We start from the raw sequence: 21,888 nt of genomic DNA on the forward strand, positions 1-21,888 counted from the left end.
AGTGCCCCAGGATATGCATGATGTGAATATTATGACCCCTTTGAAGAACAAAGGCGACCGCAGCGATTGAAAAAATTAACAAAGCATCATCCTATTGAGCATTGTGGAAAAAGTATATGCCAGTGTTGCCATTGTCACACTGCATATCTTGACTGAACACATCTACCCCGAACTCCAGTATGGTTTCTGTGGTCTTGGAGCATGCTAATCCTATCAGCAAGTTCTCATTACTAAGCCAACGACATCTGAGTTGGCTTGGCCATGTTCATTGGATGGGTGATAGCCTTATGCCCAAAGATCTTCTGCACCTTGAACTGGCAACTGGGTCACGACCTACTCAGTGTTCATAATGCTCCGTTACAAGGACACCTGCTAGCGCGATATGAAGATGGCAGACATTGACACTGACAACTGAGAGACAGCTGTTGATGCCGTGACCTCTGGAGACATTGGAAGAGGTGAGCAGAAATGAAAAGCTTAGCTGGCTGAGAAAAGGGCCAGGAGAACTCAGACGTCAAGGAATCCTGCATTTACTCAGCCCACTGTCTTCCTCTGCAGCAAATATGGCAAAGACTGCTATGCCAGAGTGGGGCTCCTGGGCCATTCCAGGCAATGCTTAACACAGAGTTGACACTAAGACACAAACCATTGTCTCATGAAACAGAAGGGTAGCAATGCAATTTTGCAGTTGAAGAAAAAGCTTCCTTTAGTTGATAAGGCAGACTTAGGCATAGTTACCTGATGCTATACATGGGAGAAAATGAGAAAATGCAGGTGTAAACCTACTGCAACAGCATTTTACAAATTGCTGATTAAGAGACAATAATTTAACATTTTAGAACCTCCAGTTCCGAGGCAAAGCTCCTTTCCAGATTGTCAGAGCAAATGTCTGTTCAGTTAGAAACTTCGGGTGGAATTTTCCAAGCCAGCTGGCGGCGGGTGTGATAGGTGGCATGCGTAAAAAATATGGCGTGACCTGCTTCACGACAGTGTGAAGGCAGATCGCGATCATCCGCTCAGCCTATCGATGGCGTGCTGTGTTTCCTGCCATCAGTCAGCAGGGAGCTAATTGTATTACATCAGCATATAATTAAAAGGCCATCCCGCCAGGCCCTTGGAACCCCGCCGTATTGTCTGTCCACATCAGCGGGAAAGCACACCGATGTGTTTCACAACAGCATGCAGGCAATGTGTGGGAACTGAGGGGAGTGAGCAGCAGTGTTTGGGGAACTGAGGGGAGTGAGAATCAGTGTTTGGGGAAGTGAGGGGAGTGAGCAATAGCGTTCTCCACAGCTTGCCAGTTGTTTACAGGCTGCAGGGGTGCCGGGGGGGTGGGGGGGTCAAATGCTGCCCTGACGCTGCATCCTGCACACACAGGCAATCGAGGTGGGCGGCAGGGTAAGCGAGAGAAGTGGCCACGCATTAGGGATACCTGTATAAACTGATCATGATTCTGCAACTGAGACAGATCAGGCGCAGCCACAGTGATATGACTGGGGTCGGGCTCCTAGCCTGCCAGCCCATGCAAGCAATTTGGAGGCACCATAGGGCCACCAAATGCTTCATACGTTACCTCCCACACACCCCCACCCCCCTGGCATAGACTTCAAGTCTGCCTCCCCTTTATTGGATAGCGGAACAGTTGGACTGCACACATTGTACAATCTCCTTGCCAACACTGGCCATGTAGCAGTCACTGCTGGAGGCACTCACAGCCCCTTGCAATCTGAGCATCCCAGTTGGGACCTGTCTCCCCTATGTCGCAGGCTGACAGGGCAGCCATGCAGCGCACTCATCTCTGGCCATCCGAGGGGTGACCAACACTCTCCGGGAAGCATTAAGGATGGTCAGACATTGCCAGGAAAGGCACTAAGTGCAGCCATGATAACCACATCCCTCTCTTTCATGCTGCAGGAGGACAACGTCAGGATCATGGATCCTGGTGACCTAGCTGTATGCCTGATGGCCTACAGAGAGCGAAGAAGAATGAGGAGAAAGTGACTGAGGCTCCTGGCTGCTCAAAGGCAGGAGCAGCAACCTCATGAAGAAGGAGCAGCAGGGGCTCCCGCACATGCTGCCCAGGAGCGACAGCGAGACGAGGCTGGTCAGCGTCTAGTGACACCCAGGGTCTATAGACGCTGCCTGACATTCCTGCAGATGACTGAGAATTAGTGTCACTGACAACTGCACATGCCTAGGGACCTGGTGGCTCACATCTGCCACTTACTGCAGGACTTTGCACCAAGGGGACGTGGAGGGCTAGTGGCTGTGAAAGTGACCACGGTGCTCAATTTCTATGCCAGTGCCTCATTTCAGGGCTCCACAAGTGACCTCTGTGGGATTTCACAAGCCGCCACCCACAACTGTATCTATGAGGTCATGGGTGCCATCTTCTCCATGGCACACAACTTTGTGCATTTCACCCAGGACTGGGACAGCCAGGATGCAAGGGCCCTTGGATTCGCCCTGATCTCGGGATTCCCACAGGTGCAGGATGTGATTGACTGTGTTGCTCAGGTCTCTGTCGCTATACTCAGTGGACTTCATGAACCGCAAGGGCTTCAACTCACTGAACGTGCAGCTGGTATGCAACCACCAGAAACGCTTTCTGCAGGTGCGTACACGGTTTCCAGGGACTGCGCACGATGCCTACATCCTGAGTCACTCGCAGATCCTTGCAGTCTTCCAGGCTGCAGGGTTAGCTCCTTGGGAACAAGGGCTATCTGCAGAGGCTGTGGCTGATGACACCCGTGGGGCTGCCTCAGACTGCAGCAGAGTGATGGTATAACGAGGCTCATGCTGCAACTTGCAACTTGGTGGAGCAGGCCATCAGGATGCTGAAGATGTGGTTCTGGTGCCTGGACTGGTCTGATGGAGCCCTGCAATACAGTCCGCAGAGAGTCTCATGCATCGTCATTGTCTGCTGTGCCCTTTATAACCTGGCACTCCAGTGGGGAAACGAGCTGGCTCAGGAGGAAATGGAGGAGTTGGGGGTCTCCTCGGATGAGGAGGATGCCGACCGGGATGAAGATGAGGGGGTCCTCGGTGGTGACGATGATGGGGTTGAGGCTCTCGCACTGGCTAGACAAGGCAGGCATGCTTAGGAGGCCCTCATAGCTGCCAGATTTGTGGAGGATGATGATGACATGCATTGAAGTGTCCCCATTGATCCCCACATCGCAGTTGTAAACCTTTGACTCCAGTCTGGCTTATAGCAACGCTCATACCCTCTGTGATTATGCTCCTGTCATGGAGATGCAATGGAGGATGATGACAACCTGCAGTGAGGACATTCCACAGATCTTCAGTGTCTCTGAGAATGTCTGACTCCTGTCTGGCAGAAGGCAACTCGCTTGCGCTCCATGACCAAGGCCATCTCAGAGATGCAGCCATGAAACTTTAGATGCATTTAATGCTGTGTCCACCTTCACAGCCCTTCAGGAGCTGGTGCACAGCATCACTGGTTGCAAATGCTGGTGTGATGGGGGCCAGCCCCACCTTAAAGGTGCTGAGAGCACACAGAGAGAATGAGAGAACTCTGTGGTGCCTGCCCACTACATTCTGGCAGCAATGACCAGCAGCGCTGAGGTGCAGGCATCAGTAATGTTTCCAGAGGCTGGACCATCGCTGTAGTTTGAATGTTGCACAGAGCACAGGGGAGAGGCCCTGGACTGAAACACCTGCCTTTTATCTTGTGCAGAAAGGTTTCACATCTGAGTGACAAGAACACTACTCATCAGAACAAGGAGTCACAGGCGGGGAGACATTCTTAGGAGTTTATTGACAATAGTGAACAGTTTGTACAAATGATCAACATCCATGCCCAGGCTGTGCAACTACTTTTATTTAACTTTCCTAACCCTGCCGCCATATCTTGGTGCTCCCCAGACATCCATAGCAGAGCTGGAGGCAGCCTGCTGACTGTGACGTCCTGTCTGTGATGACTTTGGCGGGCTTCTTCTGGAGGGCTGAGACTTAGAGGGCCCCGACCTGCTTTCGGGGTCCTGCTGTGTGGCAGTGGCACCCCCCTCGGCCTGTGAAGCTGGATCTGTGGAGGCCACAGTAAGATGGGATTTGGATGAGCCGGTCACTCCCAGAGTCACCTGGGTGGATGTCCCCGGAGCATGCACCTGCCGTTCCTCCTCCTTATGGGTCACCGAGGGCCTCTGGCTGACTCCGTGAGCAGAAGGGGTAGCTGGAATGAGAGTGAGCCCAGTACCCCTCTCACATACACACTGTTGTAGGCCATATATGGCATCAGTGATGAAGTTCAGCCTGCACAGCAGTGCAGGAGTGATGTCCTGGACCATGGTCTCCATGTCGCAACCATCCTGCTAGTGTTGACCTTGGTGCCTTGCAATGCTGGCGCTATCACATCAGCGTGATGACGGACGGACTCCTCCATCGTGCCTTGCAATCTGAGGAGTGTAGTGGACATCCCTTCCTGATGTTCCCGAGCTTGCCTTTGCAGCTCCAGCAACTGTGACATGATCAAGTCCAGAGGCTCGTCATCTGCTCATCTTCTGACTCGGACTCAGCAACGTTCCAGCCTCCAGCAGCCCTCCAAGTACCAGGACCCTGGGAAGTCCCTGCCTCCACCTACTGTGGATCAGAAAGTGCAATGTGCTCACCAGTTTGTGATCCTGAGGCTACTGTAAAGCTAGGTCCCACCGAGGTGTGTCTCTCTGCACTAGTGGAGGTGCTGTGACGGGACTTCAGGGAGGGTGCCTTCAGATTCCTCTTCAGAGGTTTCTTCGGGGCTTGATTGGAGGCCCTGGGCTATGGACTCTGTCGGCGGTTTGGCAGATGTGCCAGCAAAAGCAAGGAGGAGATAATAAGTGCATGGCAGTGACCTGTGAAAGAGGACATGTCACGGCATGGTTTTCTGATGGATGTTGCACTGCTGGATCCTCACTTGGCAGAGCAGTGATGACCTCACCGTCAGCACAGCCATTCCCGGTCATCGCTGGCCAGCTGGATGGCTCTGTTTTCAAATTCTGACAGAACTTTGATCTCCGACATCCCTCCACCTGTCTGTGACCTTTCTCTCCTGTTGTGTACCGGTTTGTCCTGCATGATAGAGATGGGGAGAGTGCATCAGCACACCTGCCGGACCAGATGATCAGAATGCCTGGCCTGTGTCGGTGGTGAGTGGTCCCATGGACCATGGACGGGCTGAGGACAATGACGGTGTGTGTGAAAGAGTGAATGGTGATGTCCCTTGCACTGGCAGTGATTGTGGATGTGTGATGGGTTCGTGATTGTGTGAGTTTGGAGTAATGAAAAAAACGTCTTACCCTGGTGGAACGGAGGAGATCATTCATTCTTTTGTGGTACTGGGTGACTGTCCTCCTCTACAGAGCATTTGCGCTGACCACCGCTACCACTGCCTCCCAAGCTGTGTTGGTGACTTTGCTGCCTGCCCTGCGGCCAGAGCAGGAGTTAGAGCACATCCCTCCACAGCATCCAGCAGTCACTTGAAGGACCCCTCATTGAAGTGGGAGGGTGTGGGGGCTGCAGCCTTTTTTCCTTTGCTGGCCATGCCTCCCGGGCAGCAGTGATGAGCTGGTGGTGATGAGTGCTTTGCTGGTGGCTGCCTTTTAAAGATGGCGGCAGGCATGATGCAACAGCGGGGTGATGGTGGGCGGGCGAATGACAGCCATGGAAGTGGCGTGTTTCGGGGGAGTAAATAAATTATGAGGTGGGTCGTGACAATATGGCGTGAAAACCCACTATTTTCATCGGCAGGTAAGACTCCATTTTACCTGCCCGTTACTGCGCTTAGTGCAAATCTGGGAACATTCCGTCCATTGTTGCAGATTGGTTGGATAGCTCAGTGGCTTACTTACAAAGAATACAGAAAAAAAACACTCAAAATGCTTGAAAGGGTGGTGGGATTGGATTGAGGAATTATTATATAAATTAGATATGCTCCCACTGGAAAATACTTAGAAGCTTCCCGCACCTGGTGACAAATGATGACAAAACAAATTTTATGTCTGTTTCTGTATCTAGCTTTTCCTGGAACTGGTCACAGCTATTTGCCAGAGGCCACTTCACCAAGCCTGGCTGACCAAGAGACTCTCCCACTCTTACTGCCTGCCATAGGCATATTGGAAGGATTTACAGGTTGATAATTGACCTATTTGGCCACATGATAGATGCACCTTCCATGGCCATCAAATCCAGGAGCAGGACTCGAACCCAGAGCTTCTGGCTCAGCGGCAGTGATGCTATCCACTGCACCACAAGACCTCCTACTAGAAAAGAAAAGGGGATAATTTTACTTTTTATCATGAGCAAGCGATGGGTGATAGCAAATTGACAGCCTGTTAACATTTTGCCTGATTTGATGACTGCAATGGAAAGTTATCTTGGGGTTAAAAGGGTTAAATTATAGATATAGATCAGGTTTCATGGGACTAGGCTTGCATTCCCTTGAATATCGAAAACCAAGGGGTGATCAAATTGAGGTGTTTAAGATGATTAAAGGGTTTATTAGAGTATATGGAATAAAATATTTTCCAGTAGAAGCTGTATTGGAAATAAAAGGATCTCCGGATCTTTCCATTGCTTTAGCAGATTTATAAGATCTGCTCTTTCTTTCATCTCCCAGGCTGGCAAACTTTGTAGTTTATGGGCGCTATGTTGAGTCAGTCTGGGGATGATATACTGACGTTTGTACAGCTTTAACCTTTAACAGTGCATAGGTTTCCTATTAGTTTGAATATAAACAGAGTCCTCTGATCTTTCAGAATCCTTTTTAGAATTCCTACCTTGGAAAATACCTTTACCAATTAATTGGTAATGTTTTTTGATACCATTTTCTGCAATGGAATAGCCTCTGGCTGCTACCATGTTAAAAAATTGGCTCTTACTAGAATATACTGGTATCCCTTGGCAAACTTTTCCAAAGGCCTCACCAGTTCCATAGCAATCCTTTAGAAGGGCACATTGATTGTAGATAGCAAAAGAAACAGAGCATGGAGAGGAGGCTTAGGCCCTGGTAATTGATATTCTAGATCCGAATTTGACATTCTGGGTGGGAATAACAATAGAATTTCTTTTCAAACCCCTGGTTAGAAAGTGATATTTCCTCCAGCGTTTTTCCCACTGAGATGTGCATTTAGCAAGTGTTTACAGGTCAGATCTAATATTCATTCTTGGAAAAAAAACTGGAGAACAATACTTGTTTTATCTCTACCCCATGAAAATTATTCTCAAATAAGTCCCAGTTCTTTTAAAATTTACTTTCTACTATCTTTCCATGGATAGATACCACTTCGGTTTTCAAGTTCTGAAAAGCGGAGTCATTAACATGTTCCTGTTTGAAACATGTCATGCTCATAGATGTCTGCTAGGGAGCCTTCCCTTCTTTCAAGAAGATTCTTGGGACTTTCTCCCTCTGTCTGACAGGTGCTCTATTAATGGAAAGGGTCTTGAGTTGAAGTAAAATTGTAGGGATATATTCTCTACCTGTGAACCTTATCCTACTTCTGCTTTCTTTTAGATTTTAATTTTTTCCCAATCCCCTGAATCGGTTGAAGTCCTCAAAGGGAAAAATGAGTGATCTCCTCATTAGTGTCAGTGTCCAAAAAGGGCCTATTTTGAACCTTGTTATAACAAGGGCCTCAAATTCCAGAAGATCCCTTCCCAGGATAACTGGTTGAAGGAGCCCTGGATTTATCCCTTGCTAGAGTTCTGGGATTTCTGGCCAATTAACCCTTCCACTCTTAAGTTCCAATTTTTCTTTTTATTTATTGACGGCATGAAGGCATCACTGGCTCGGCCAGTATTTATTGCCCACCCCTATTTGCCCTTGAGAAGATGGTGATGAGCTACCTTCTTGAACTGCTGCAGTCCCTGTGATGTAGGTATACACAGAGCGCTGCGAGGAGGGAGTTCCAGGATTTTGACCCCGCAACAGTGAAGGAACAACAATATATTTCCAAGTTAGGATGGTGAGTGGTTGGGAGGGGAACTTCCAGGTGGCGGTGTTCCTATGTATCTCCTGTCCTTGTCTTTCCAGATGGTAGTGGTCATGCATTTGGAAGGCGCTACCTAAGAAGCCTTGATGAGTTTCTACAGTGCATCTTGTAGATGGTACACACTGTTGCCACTGTTCATCGGTGGTTGTTATGACACAGCAGCTGGTAAAGGCTGAGATGTTTAAATCCCGGAGGGAAACTTGAGCAATTGTCATAGCCTACATTTTCAAGTTGTATGTATGAGATGCAGCTCTGAATTCAGAAATAAAACCACCAAGCCTCAAAAGGTTTTTTAATATACATTAAATTAAACATTTATTAATTTAACAAGGAATTGAACACATACACATGTCTACAAATTACTACCACGATAACATTTAAACAAGTCCCCAAATCAATCACTCCCAGGTAAATCTTCACCAAGGCAACAACAAACCATAGACTTTAAACAGATACCAAACAAAGCACATTTTGTCTTACGAATTCAAAGTGAGGTTCCTTTCAATTTGTTTCCTTTGCAGACAGTTGTAGGGCTTACAAGCTGCTTAGATCTTACATTCCTCTGACCTGCACATACAAAAATCATTTTTTTTGTACCTAGCTTTCCCTTTGAATGTAAATTCTCATGGTTATCCCTAGGTCTTTGAACTTCTAACAATAAAATCCCTTTCATAGCACCAATTTTATTAGTGATATATTGCTTGGTATCTCCTAGCTAGGTGTAAGATTTTACTCCCTTCTTTTGAATGGTTTATTCAACAAATGCAAATGTACTCTTTACCTAACTGTTCTCCTTACTACACTGAATTACTTCACCCAATTAACATCTCAAAACTACTATACATCAAAACATCCAGACTATTTGGCTTTAATCTAATTAAGCCATAAACACACCCACAGACACAGACCCTACTACAAGTCCAATTTAAAACTAATTTCCAATAACATTATATGCATTAATATCTTCATGACACCCCCTCGCTAGCGAAAAATGAACCGTCATAATTTTAAAAGAGCCTCAGGGAGATGAAGCGCTGTTTAAAAAAACTTAATGAACAAAATGAAAATGTCATAAAACATGTGCCCTCTTGTAACTCTGTCACATGAGCAGGGACATGGTTTTAATTCAAGTGTCAAATTTTTATTTTATTTTTATGTGCTTTAGGAAACCTCATCCTGACCATGGATGAGGTTTCCTAAAAGGTGCAAAGGCCACTTGGTGTTTTTGCCTGCCTGCCAACTGTAGGGTTGGAAGGGCAGTGTAAATTTCAATTTAATTACCTTTTTAATGGCCTTAATAGGCCTTTTAATTGTCTGCAGGTGCGCTGCCGACTTCGGCATGCACCCGCCGAATGAAATATCACAGGACTACGCAATGACATCATCGTGCATCATTTTACGCTTGGCCGGGTCGGATGTGTGTCAGCCTGTCGAACTCAATATTCTGCTCTTGATAATCACATCTGCAAACAGATTTTCTCTACTAGCAACATGTATAACCCAAAGATTAAATGGTTGCAATAAGAGACTCCACCTGAAAAGTCTAAAATATTAAAGGATCTGCCCGTCCAACCTTAAAGTTGGCGGGCAGGCCAGGAGCCTCAGTGGCAAATAGAAAAAACATGAAACCTCATCCACCGGCGGGATGAGGTTTCATGCAGGGTTCTAAAAAGTTTAATAAAGTTTTACTGTAATTTATGAACATGTCCCATCTCATGTGACATTGTCACATGAGGGGGACGTGTTAGGGAATTTTTTTTTTTCCATTTTTAATCTTTTTAAAAGTGTAAGCGATCTCCCTGAGACAGCACTTAGCCTCAGGGAGATGTGCACTCTTTCGTGTGAATGCATGAAAGAGCGCACTTTCACTTTTGGGGAATACCCCCCCCCCCCACTCCCTGCCTGCAGAGGAAGTACAAAATAATTGTGGGGCCGACTTCTCCGGCGGGGATCGTCTCCCTGCCCGCCAGAGATTGGGTCGAGCCCGCCCGCCCAGTAGGCAGAAAATTCTACCCTTCCACTTTTGTCTCGATATTTGTCCAAAAACTTCAAAGGATTATGATCTGTATAAACAATTGTTTCTGATGCATTGATTGCAACATAAATTTCAAATTGCTGCAACCCTAACACCAAACCCAAGGTCTCTTTTTCGATCGTTGAATACCTTCTTTGTTGCACATTCAGCTTCTGTAAAAAATACCCTGTCGGCTTTTTAATCTCGTTGTAACATTACAGTCCCAATGCCTATATCACTGGCATCAACGGCCAACTTAAATAGCTTGGCATAATTGGGTACTGCCACAACTGCTACTGTAGTTAATACAGTTTTCAAATTATTAAATGTCTTCTGACACTCCAGTGTTCATTGAAACTTCTTGTTCTTTTTTTATAGTTCAGCTAGTGGAGCAGCCATGTGGCTAAATTTTGGTACAAATTTCCGGTAAAACCCACCCATGCTCAGATTCACCAATTCCAAACCAATCAAGGAATTACAAATTTTATCCCGCCAAGAACCCCCAATTGTTATGACACAATGGTTTGTAAAGGCTGAGTTCTTTAAATCCCAGAGGGAAACTTGAACAACTGTCATAACCTATATTTTCAATTAGTATGTTTGAGATGCAGGTCTGAATTCAGAAATAAAACCACCAAGCTTCAAGAGGTATTTTTATATACGTTAAGTTAAACATTTATTAATGTAACATGGAATTAAACACATACACATGTCTACAAATTACTACCACGATAACATTTAAACAAGTCCCCAAATCAATCACTCCCAGGTAAATCTTCACCAAGGCAACAACAACCCACAGGACAGGTTCTTCTGGTCAGTGAGCTGGGGTGGGGCCCGCTTGTCGACGCGTAAAATGATGTGGAGATACGTTGGGTGTGCATCCCGACATCGCCCCACATCATTTAGATTTTCAGTTCAGCGGACGCGCAACGGTCAATGGCCTATTAAGACCGTTAAAAACTCATTAACCTGATTGATTTATCTGCCCGTCCAACCTTAAGGTTGGCGGACAGGCCGAGAGCCCAGGCTGGCCTCAGAAAAGGCATGAGACCTTATCCATGGGCGGGATGAGGTTTCACGAGGGTTTTTTAACTTTTAACAAATGTTTCAATAAAAGTTATGGATATGTCCCAACTCATGTGACAGTGTCACATGAGGGGACATGGCAGGGAAAATTTTTAATTATCTGAAATTCAATTTTTACATCGGAGCTGATCTCCCTGAGGCAGCACTTTGCCTCAGGGAGATCTGTGTGCCCTTTTGCACCCATGCACAAAAGAGCGCACTCCCGCCTGAAGGAATCCCCCCCGCCCGCACAGGGAGTGCATAGCCATAATTGGCCCGCCCACATAAAATGGTGGCACACCCCCAAACAGTGGTGCTGATTGGATGCACGCCTGCCCACACCCACTCCTGCACTTGCCCCCCGACGGGGGGAGAGTGTTGGCCCTAGACTTTAAACAGGCACCAATCAAAGCTAATGTTTTATCTTATGAATTCAAAATGAGGTTCCTTTCAATTTGTTTCCTTTGCAGACAGTTGTCGGGCCTACAAGCTGCTTAGATTTTATATGCCTTTGACCTGCACATACAAAAATCCTTTCTTTATACCTAACTTTCCCTTTGAATGTAAATTCTCATGGTTATCCCTAGTCTTTGAATTCCACCTCTTCTATCAATAAAACCCCTTTCATAGCACCAATTTGATTAGTAAATTAGTGTCTCCGAGCTAGGTGCAAGATTTTACTCCCTTCTTTTGAATGGTTTATTCAACAAATGGAAATGTACTGTTTACCTGACTGTTCTCCTTACTGTTCACCCAATTAACATCTCAAAACTGCTACACATCAAAGCACCCAGACTATCTGACTTTAATCCAATTCACACACACAGACACAGACACACACACATACACATACCAGTACCTCCCTGCCCCTCCCCCACACAGATATAGACCCCACTGCAAGTACAATTTAAAAATAATTTCCAATAACATTATATACATTAATATCTCCATGACAGTGGTGGAAGGAGTGGATTATTGTGGATGGGTTACCAATCAATCAGGCTGCTTTGTCCTGGTTGGTGTCAACCTACTTCAGTGTTGTTGGAGCTGCACTCATCCAGGCAAGCGGAGAGCATTCCATCACACTCCTGACTTGTGCCCTGTGGCTGGTGGACAGGCTCGAGAGAGTCTGGAAGTGAGTTACTCGCACAAAAACAAAAATACCTGGAAAAACTCAGCAGGTCTGACAGCATCTGCAGAGAGGAATACAGTTGACGTTTTGAGTCCATATGACCCTTCGACAGAACTAAGGAAATAAAGAAATGGGGTGAAGCATAAGCTGGTAGAGTGGGGTGGGACAGGTAGAGCTTGATAGGGGGCTAGTGATAGGTGAAAGCATAGAAGAGATTGTCAAGATGTCATAGACAAAAGGACAAAGGGGTGTTGATGGTGGTAATATTATCTAAGGAATATGCTAATGGGACATTAAGGGTAGCAAGCAGGACAAGCTAGTGGCAGATGGCCCTAGTGGGGGTGGGGTGGGGGGAAGGGGAAAAGGGATCGAAATGGGCTAAAAGGTGGAGATAAAACAATAGATTGAAATGAATTTAAAAAGAGGTGGGAAAAGAAATATATATATGTAAAAAAATTATAAATTATAGGAAAAAGGGGGATCAGAAAGGAAGTGGGGATGGAGGAGAGAGTTCATGATCTGAAATTGTTGAACTCAATTTTAAGTCCAGAAGGCTGTAAAGTGCCAAGTCGAAAGACGAGGTGCTGTTCCTCCAGCTTGCGTTGAGCTTCACTGGAACATTGCAGCAGACCAAGGATGGACATGTGGGCATGAGAGCAGGGTGGTGTGTTGAAATGGCAAGCAACAGGGAGGTTTGGGACATGCTTGCGGACAGACCGAAGGTGTTCCGCAAAGCGGTCACCCAGTCAGTGTTTGGTCTCTCCAATGTAGAGGAAACCGCATTGGGAGCAGTGAATGCAGTAGACTAAATTGAGGGCGTCGAGGTGTAGGGGGTGATGGAGGAGTGGACCAGCGTGTCCAGGAGGGAATGATCCCTGTGGAAAGCCACCACAGGTTTCCTAGCCTCTGACCTGTTCTTGTAGCCACAGTATTTATATGGCTAGTCCAGTTAAGTTTCTGGTCAATGGTAATCCCCAGAATGTTGATAGTGGCTGTTGAATGCCAAGGATCAATGGTTAGATTCTCTCTCGTTGGAGATGGTCATTGCCTGACACATTGCCATATCACCGCCCCCCACCCCACCCCCCCCCCCCCCCCCCCCCGCCACAGACACAGACACAGACACACGCACATACAGCAATTATTTTTAAATTGGACTTTTAGGGGGGGTCTATGTCTGTGTGGGGTGGGGGTGGTGGTAGTATGTGTGTGTGTCTGTGTGGTGCAAATGTTACTTTCCACTTGTCAGCCCAAGCCTGGATATTGACCAGATCGTGCTGCATTTGAACATGGACTGGTTCAGTATTTGACAAGTCATGAAGTCACGAATCTGAACATCTTGCAATCATCAGCAAACATCCCTACTTCTGACCTTATGATGGAAGGAAGGTCATTGATGAAGCAGCTGAAGATGGTTGAGCCTAGGACATTACTCTAAGAACTTGTGCAGTGATATCCTGGAACTGAGATGACTGACCTCCAACAACTACAACCATCTTCCTTTGTGCTAGGTATGACTCCAACCAGCGGAGAGTTTTCCCCCTGATTCCCATTGATCCAGTTTTGCTAGGGCTTCTTGATGCCATACTTGATCAAATGCTTCCTTGATGTCAAGGGTAGTCATTGTCACCTCACCTCTTTAGTTCAGCTCTTTTGTCCATGCTTGAACTAAGGCTGTAATGAGGTCAGAAGCTGAGTGGCCATGAAGGAACCCAAGTTGAGCATCAGTGAGCAGGCTTATGCTAAGCAAGTGCTGCTTGAGCGCACTATTGATGACCCCTTACATCACTTTACTGATGATTGGGAGTAGACTGATGGGGCACTAATTGGATGGGTTGTATTTGTTCTGCTTTTTGTGTACAGGACATACCTGGGCAATTTTCTACATTTCCAGGCAGATGCTTGTGTTGCAGCTGTACTGGAACAGCTTGGCTAGGGACACAGCAAGTTCTGAAGCACAAGTCTTCAGTACTTTTGCCGAAATATTGTCAGGGCCCATTGCCTTTGCAGTCTCCAGCGCCTTCAGCTGTTTCTTGTTATCACAAAGTGAATCGAATTGGCTTAAGACTGGCATCTGTGATGCTGGGGACCACTGGAGGATGCTGCGATGGCTCATATTAAAACAGTGATTTTATATTTTATTGAGTATAAACAAGACTAGATACATTACAGTATTAAAATATTCGAACATTGTAAAGAGTTACAGACCTTCGCTGTGTTCTTGGATCTTCTGGCTTCTTGCAAACCTATTTTGCTTTAAGTCTGTGTTCTGCAGCTTCCTCACTTTAAGCTTAGAGCCTTCCTCTTTGCTCTTTACTTTCACTTCCACTGAACAGGACCTTTCCCAGACTCCCACTCTTCCTTCAACCAGAAGGTCTTCTTGGGATTTTTTTTTCCCTTCGGACCTATTCCCTGGTTTCTGGGATCTTCTCCTGTTCTAATGGGAAATCTGCTCTCTCTGCAATTCCTTCTGCTGTGTCCAGCCTCTCGTGGATCCTGGCTTCAACTGAACTAAAATTGCTTTCTGTTTCTCTCTGTCTCTGTGTGGGCCTCCTGTTGCTAGGCAACAACACAGTTTTTTTTCTACCTTGTGTTTGTTTTAACTTCCCTTTGAATCATAAAACCTTATTTGAATGCAGGCATCTTTTAAAGTGAAACCAAAATGCAAGTTCCCCCCTTTTTTAAAAACACAAATACAGAAATACAAATTAAACTTAAACTAAAAGCTAAAACTCACTCCTAACACCCACAAATACAAATATATCTTACTTGTACTATAAAGAAAACTTCTAAAAGGGGGACCCACCATCCATGGTTAACTAGAGATGTTAAGGAAAGCATCAAACTGAAAGAAAAAGCTTACAACTCCACAAAGATGAGTGGCAGGGCAGATGATTGGACAGAATTTAAAGAATGGCAGAGAATGACTAGAAGGTTAATTAGGAGAAAGAGATTAGAGTATGAGAGAAAGCTAGCCAGAAATATAAAAATAGATAGCAAGAGTACAGGTACTTAAAAAGGAAAAAAATATGTAAGTAAAGTGAGTGTTGGTCCTCTAGAGAGTGACATTGGGAAGTTAATAGTAGTTAATAAGGAAATGGTGGAAGAAATGAACAAATATTTTGCTTCTGTGTCCACTATAGAGGATACAAAAAACATTCCAGCAATAGCTGTAAATCAGGAGGTGAATGAGAGAAAGGAACTTGTTGAAATTGAAATCACTAGGAGAACAGTATTAAGCAAATTGATGGAGGTGCAGGCTGGCAAGTGTGCAGTTCCCAATGGACTACATTCTAGGGTCTTAAAAGAGGTGGCTAATGAGGTAGTCAATGAGCTGGTGTTAATTTTCAAATTTGTTAGATTCTGGAAAGGTTCCATCAGATTGGAAAGTAGCAAATATAACCCCTATATTCAAGAAGGGAGGGAGGCAGAAAACAGGAAACTATAGGCCAGTTAGCTTGACATCTGTCATGGGGAAGTTATTAGAATCAATCATTAAGGAGGATATAGCTGGGCACTTAGAAGAACTCAAGGCAATTGGGAAGAGTCAGCATGGTTTTGTAAAAGGAAAGTCATGTTTAACCAATTTAGTGGAGTTTGTTAAGGAATAACATGCACAGTAGATAAAGGGGAGCCTGTAGATGCACTGTACTTGGATTTCCAGAAGGCATTTGATAAGGTGCCACATCAAAGATTATTATGGAAAATAAAAGCACATGGTGCAGTAGTTAACATGTTAGTATGCATAGAAGATTGGCTGGCTGGCAGAAAACAGAGAATATGCATAAATGAGTCTTTTTCTGATTGGCGTGTGACATGTGGCATCCCACAGGGTTCTGTACTAGGGCCTCAACTTTTTACGATTTACATCAATGACTTAGATGAGGAGAGTGAAGACATGGTAGCTAAATTTGCAGATGACACAAAGGTAGGTAAGAAAGTATGTTGTGAAGAGGACATGAGGAGGTTGAGTGAGTGGGCAAGGATCTGGCACATGTAATTTAATGTGGGAAAATGAGAAGTTCACTTTGGCAGGAAGAACAAAAAAGCACAGAGTAATACTTAAATGGAGAACGGCTGCATAATTCTGAGGTGCAGAGGGACCTAGGTATTCTAGTACATGAGTCACAAGAAGTTAGTATGCAGGTACAGCAAGTAATTAAGAAGGCAAATGGAATGCTATCCATTATAATGAGAGGGATTGAACATAAAAGTAAGGATGTTATGCTTGTTATACAGGGCATTGGGGAGGCCACATCTCGAATACTGTGTGCAGTTTTCATCTCCTTATTTAAGAAAGGATGTAAATGCATTGGAGGCGGTTCAAAGGAGTTTACTAGATTGATACCTGGAATGAGTGGGCTGTCTTATGAGTAAAGATTGGACAGACTGAGCTTGTTTCCATTGGAGTTTAGAAGAGTGAGGGGTGACTTGATTAAAGTATACAAGATCCTGAACAAAATGGACGTCGAAACAATGTTTCCTCTTGTGGGTGAGTCCAGAACTAGGGACATTGTTTTAAAATTAGGGGTTGCCCTTTTTGGACAGAGATGAGGAGAATTTTTTTCTTTCAGAGGGTTTTGCAGCTTTGGAATTCTCTGCCTCAAAAGATTGCCATTTTTGCATTCCCTGCCAAAAAAGGAGTCACAATCCTTGCCCACTATTTTTTTGGCTACTTTTTTGGCTTCACACCATTCAAAGGCCAAAAGCTAAGCTTAACTTCTGTCATTCCAATCCAGGCCATGTAGACTGTGGGTCTGTCATCTTGAATCCAACAGACACCTATATCAGTTCTGAATCTTTGCTTCAATTCTTTCCACTTTCACCATAGTAATCCAATACATTTTTGTTGGAGTGTGTAGAATCTTTTCATCTGCTCCTGTTATACCAAGATGGCCTGCATGAAGGTCTCTCAGCATTTCCTTCATAATAGTGAGACTTGGATTTTGAGTACCAAAATCAATTTCTGACATTATGGGGGGATTTTTCTCAGGGCCCTAGAAGGCAGTTTTGAAGGCACTGAGGTGGTCAGGAAAATTAGAGAAAGATACATCGGGTCTTTTTGCTGGCATGTTCCCACTTGCAGTTACTTTTCCCAGGGCTGGGTTGGTGAAGAATTCAGTGATCCCCAGGGCTGAGCAGGAAAGCAATTAATGTGGTTAAGAAGGCAGTCAAGAGTGATTTTACCTCTTTCCCAGCAGGGAAGCAGTTCCATGCTGTGTCATCGATATAACAGTTAAGAAAACTAAGAGCCTAGTGGGAGGGACTGCCTAGTACCTGACAAACTGTGAAGGCTTTGATCAGTTGCACTGAAGAGCTGCAGAAATGGCCAACCTGAGAGGCAGTCTTGCAAAGCACTCCTTCAGTAAGAGAGAAGTATCAATGTTTGAGAGGTGATTGCCAATTACCTGGAAGAAACTTCACCTAACCAGCTAAAATAAAGGCAAAATCCTGTTGGAAATCTGAAGCGAAGACAGAAATTGTTGGAAACACTCAGCAGCATCTGTGAAGATAGAAACAGAGTTAACGTTTTGAGGAGGGTAGAGATGTGATGGGTTTTATGCTGTTGAAAGGAGGGTGGGGGAGGAAGAACAAAAGGGAAGGTCTGGATAAGGTAGAGAATGGGAGAGATTAATGACACAGATATCATGGAACAAAAAACAAGGGGAGTAGTAATGGTTGTTGTAAGGAAAAATAGCATTTGTCCAGAATAAGTATGATTGGCAGAATAATAACAGCTCTATTCAAAAGAAAAAAAACATGAAAAAAAAGATTCAGGCTGGCACATGGCAAAAATAACAGAATCATGTCACCATGTAACATGTCTTTGTAATGGCGATTTGATCTAAACATTTATCTCTGTTTGTGTCACTAGTTCATCTATCTTATTGTGAATACCTCTTGCTTTCAGATAAAGAGCCATTAATTTCATTTTTAAAAATTACCATTCTCTGCATGGATCTTGCTCGCTGATGTGCAATTATTATTAAACTCTCTGCCCCTTCCTGGCCCACACTAGTATTTATCTGTATCACCATGTTCTGTTGCCTCAACTTTTCTCTTTGAATTTTTAAATCTCCCTTCACCTGCACCCTCTCCCACAGCACCTCTCCCCACCTCCTTCCTGTTCCCCTCTGTTAGCTTACAGCTCTATTCACAATCTTAGTTGTACAATTCGTCAGGACACTGGTCCCAGCCCAGCTTAAATAAATGCCATCCCAACAGTACAGTTCTCTCTTTCCTGAGTACTGGTGCTAGTGCCCCATGAATCAAAATCCCTTCTTCCTATGCCATTCTTCCGTGTATTTAATTCTTTATTCTGCTTGGCTCAATGCCAATTGTCACATGGCTCAGGTAACAATCCAAAGATGATTATCATTGATATTCTGCATTTGAACTTGGACCCTAACTCTTCAAACCTTCTCAACAGAACATCATTCTTAGCTCTAACCATGTCACTGGTTACTACATGAACTATGACAACTTAATATTCCCTTCACACTCCAAGTTTGCCTCCTCCTGTGAAGAGATTTCCTAACCCTGGCATGGGCAGGCAACAAAACCTTCAGAATTCCTAGTCGCAGCTGCAGAGAACAGTGCCTACTCATTGATTAAATTGTTCCCTATCACTAACATGTTCCTATTCTCTCCCCTGACTTGAATGGCATCCTGCACCATGCTGCTGTGGTCAGTTAGTTCATCCACTTGCAGCCCTTCTTGTCCAGACAGGTACCAAGCACTTCGTACCTCCTATTGGTCAAAGTCAAGGGCTGAGACTCCTCCATCATTATTTGCTGGATTCCCATTTCTGCCTGACTAAGTCACAACCTCCTGTCCCTGACCATTAACCAACTCTAAAATTTTACTTGGCCTAAGGGGGTGTAATTGCCTCCTGAAAGAGTATCCTGCTAACTCTCCCCTTCCCTGATACTCTGCAATACCTGCAACTCAGACTCCAGCTGAGCAAAGTCTGAGTTGAAGTTGCTCAAACCACAAAACTTACCACAGATATGGTTGCCTGGACAGCAATCCAATATTCCACTGATTCCCACATGTTACAGTCACAGCACACCACCAGTCTTGCCATGTCTATCTAATCTTATTTATTTAATTATTCAATTATTATTCTACACAGCTAAAGTAACAGGAAGTCTCCTGGCTTGGAGACAAAAAAAATACTCACCAGCTGCAGAAGCTGAAAAAGGGTTTAAAAAAATTACTACTACCCCCTCTGCATCGAATTCCCACCTGTACCAAATTCCCAACTTAGCACTTGGGCCTCATTGTGTACTTCCAATCTCCCATAATCCTTTGTCTCTAACTCTTGCCAACGTATATTTTCTTCAGCAAGGAGAGAAAGCAGGGAGGTGGGAGTGTCATGAATGGCTTGTGTTCAGAGGAGTGAAGGGCAACACTTGTGCATGGTGACTGTGAGGCATGCATGCAAAAGGACAGCAGGCTGAGGGTCATTGTGAGTGATGTTTGCTCAGATGAGTATGTGAACTGCCAATGGAGAGAGGAATGAGTGAAGTTGCAAGGTGTCTTGACCTGAGACCTGTTGTGCAAAGCAGATTCTTTATTTCTTAGCACAAAAATTTGCTTTCGAAAAATAATATGTATGAAATAATTGTCTGTGCCATTTTGCCGTAATTAACCAACTCCACAATGTCATTCACTCCTTCTCATGCTACTCCCATCCCATCCCTTCCATCCCCATCCCACATCATCCCCTTTCCCATCCCCATCCTTTTCATCAATCTCATCCCATCCCTCACAGAAACAATCTCTCTAGCCAGGGCTCCCCTTATATTCTGCTTTTTTTTTGTTCGCCACCAAGCCCGTTGCCACCACCAATCAGTTGGTATCCGTATGTGCTCCAGTGCTCCATGCTGCTGTGTGTGCTGGGCAAATACAAACAAAACCCAGCAACAGATGCACCCCTTATATTTATCAATCAAAGCAGTCCAGTGAGACAACAACTGAGTGTTACCATGGGTTAAGAACAATATTTATTATAGATTGATTGACAGAGCAAGTATGAATTACTGTCATATGTTGTGTGAAATCTGCTTTGGAGTTTCATAAACTATGCAGTCGGGAAATAGAAAGCTTGATATTTTTGGCAGATAGTTAGTTGTCTGTTATGCCCTGATAAATAATTTATAAAGAAAACAACTTGCTAATAACACCTACAGTTGAATTTGCAATTTATTATGGTATCTTTTCTGTTACAGAGAATGGGTGGTCAGAGTTCCACCTGCTAATTTTCTCCGGGTGCTAATCTGTCTGAGATTAATAATGAGGGATCCATTTTATCAGGTTTGTTAAATAAGCAATGGTCATTTACCTATCATTCACTTAATTTGTCTGCTTTGTAGATTTATGTAAATTATATGAAGACTTCTTGCCATTGTTGTAATGTTGCGTTAGTAATTTGAAGTGAATCGCTTTATTTGTTATCAGTCGTTACAGTGTGCTAATTACTGGCCTCTGACTGCTGCTGACATTTCCACTGACTGGAAGGTGGTTTGGTGTGCCATCAAAATTTGTCTTTACTTTAAAAAAGTTTTTGGTAAAATCTTTTTGGTAAAGATTTCCTCTGGTTGCTTTTGTTTCACTTATTTTACGTTGCAATCAGATCAGTCATGATCTTATTGAATGGTGGAACAGGCTTGAAGGACCCATGGCCTATTCCTACTCCTAATTCAAATGTTTGCATGTATTTTTACCATTCCTAAATAAAAATGAGCGGTTCAGAGCAAACTCGTGAAAAGAAACCCACCTAAGTTAATGGAAGGAAAATGGAGCTAATTCCCTTATAAAGCAGTGTTGCTGGGGACTGACTCAGGAAAACCCTGTTAATGAGTTTTATTTGACGTGAAATTCAGTAGTATAGTGCTGCTAAAGCATGCCTCAGATTTCCTTGCATACAATGCGTCGTTCCCCATTTCCTACGTGGCATCACTGAAGTGGAATGTTGCAGGTACACTAGGGTGCGCCATCCTGAGATCAGTGACCCTGATGGGCCTAACGCAATGCCCAGGATACTGAATATTTTCAATGCACGTGCAGGCAGCATCTTTGTTAATCACTCCTGAAACAGCAAGTTTTCTGAAACAAGATGATTCCTGCTCTGCGGCTGTTTAAAAGAACACTCAGCAGTTACAGTTGAAGTATATTTGACTTACATTTGCTAAGGCAAAGCTTGTGGAAGTACTGTACTGAGTTGCTAGAGCAATTTGGACATTTTGTTGACTACAGTAAAGAAGGAAAGACCAATGTCTTATACAGTTATAGGGCAATTGCTGCAGTATCACTTGGCCTGCAATATGGGCAGGACAAGGAAAGGTGGAGGCAGAGAGGAGAAGCTCTGCAAAGAGGGAAGAGGAGGGCTCTCCATAACAAGTCCTGGTCTCAAAGTGTGTTCTGGAAGCACCTCTTCTACTTAGTCATGAGCCAGGAACAGGGCCTGAGGAGGCTACGCTTCACAAAGGAGGTTGTCACCAACCTGGAGCCTCATACCAGTGTGAGGATGTTCCTTTCAGTGGCTGTGGAAGTTACCATCACCCTAAGATTCTATGCCATTGCATCCTTCCAAGTGTGAACAAATTCTCAGTTTGCTGTTCATAGACACAGGGAGATCACAGAAGGTACTGTAAGCGAGGAAAGGATACTTCATCCTCTTT

The 21,888-nt window shown here is 44.6% G+C and overlaps 1 protein-coding gene across 1 annotated transcript in view; it reads left to right on the forward strand.

Annotated features, from left to right (window-relative positions):
- The window catches only part of nek10 (NIMA-related kinase 10), a 351,428-nt gene that overhangs the window by 6,842 nt on the left and 322,698 nt on the right, over window positions 1-21,888 (forward strand). The window contains exon 2 of the mRNA XM_041183993.1: window positions 20,437-20,521. Within this exon, the coding sequence (XP_041039927.1) occupies window positions 20,501-20,521 (21 nt within the window). The 5' untranslated portion in view covers window positions 20,437-20,500. The remainder of the gene's footprint in view (window positions 1-20,436; window positions 20,522-21,888) is intronic.

Source organism: Carcharodon carcharias, chromosome 3, assembly GCF_017639515.1.
Source record: "Carcharodon carcharias isolate sCarCar2 chromosome 3, sCarCar2.pri, whole genome shotgun sequence".
NCBI classification, from domain to species: Eukaryota; Metazoa; Chordata; class Chondrichthyes; order Lamniformes; family Lamnidae; genus Carcharodon; species Carcharodon carcharias.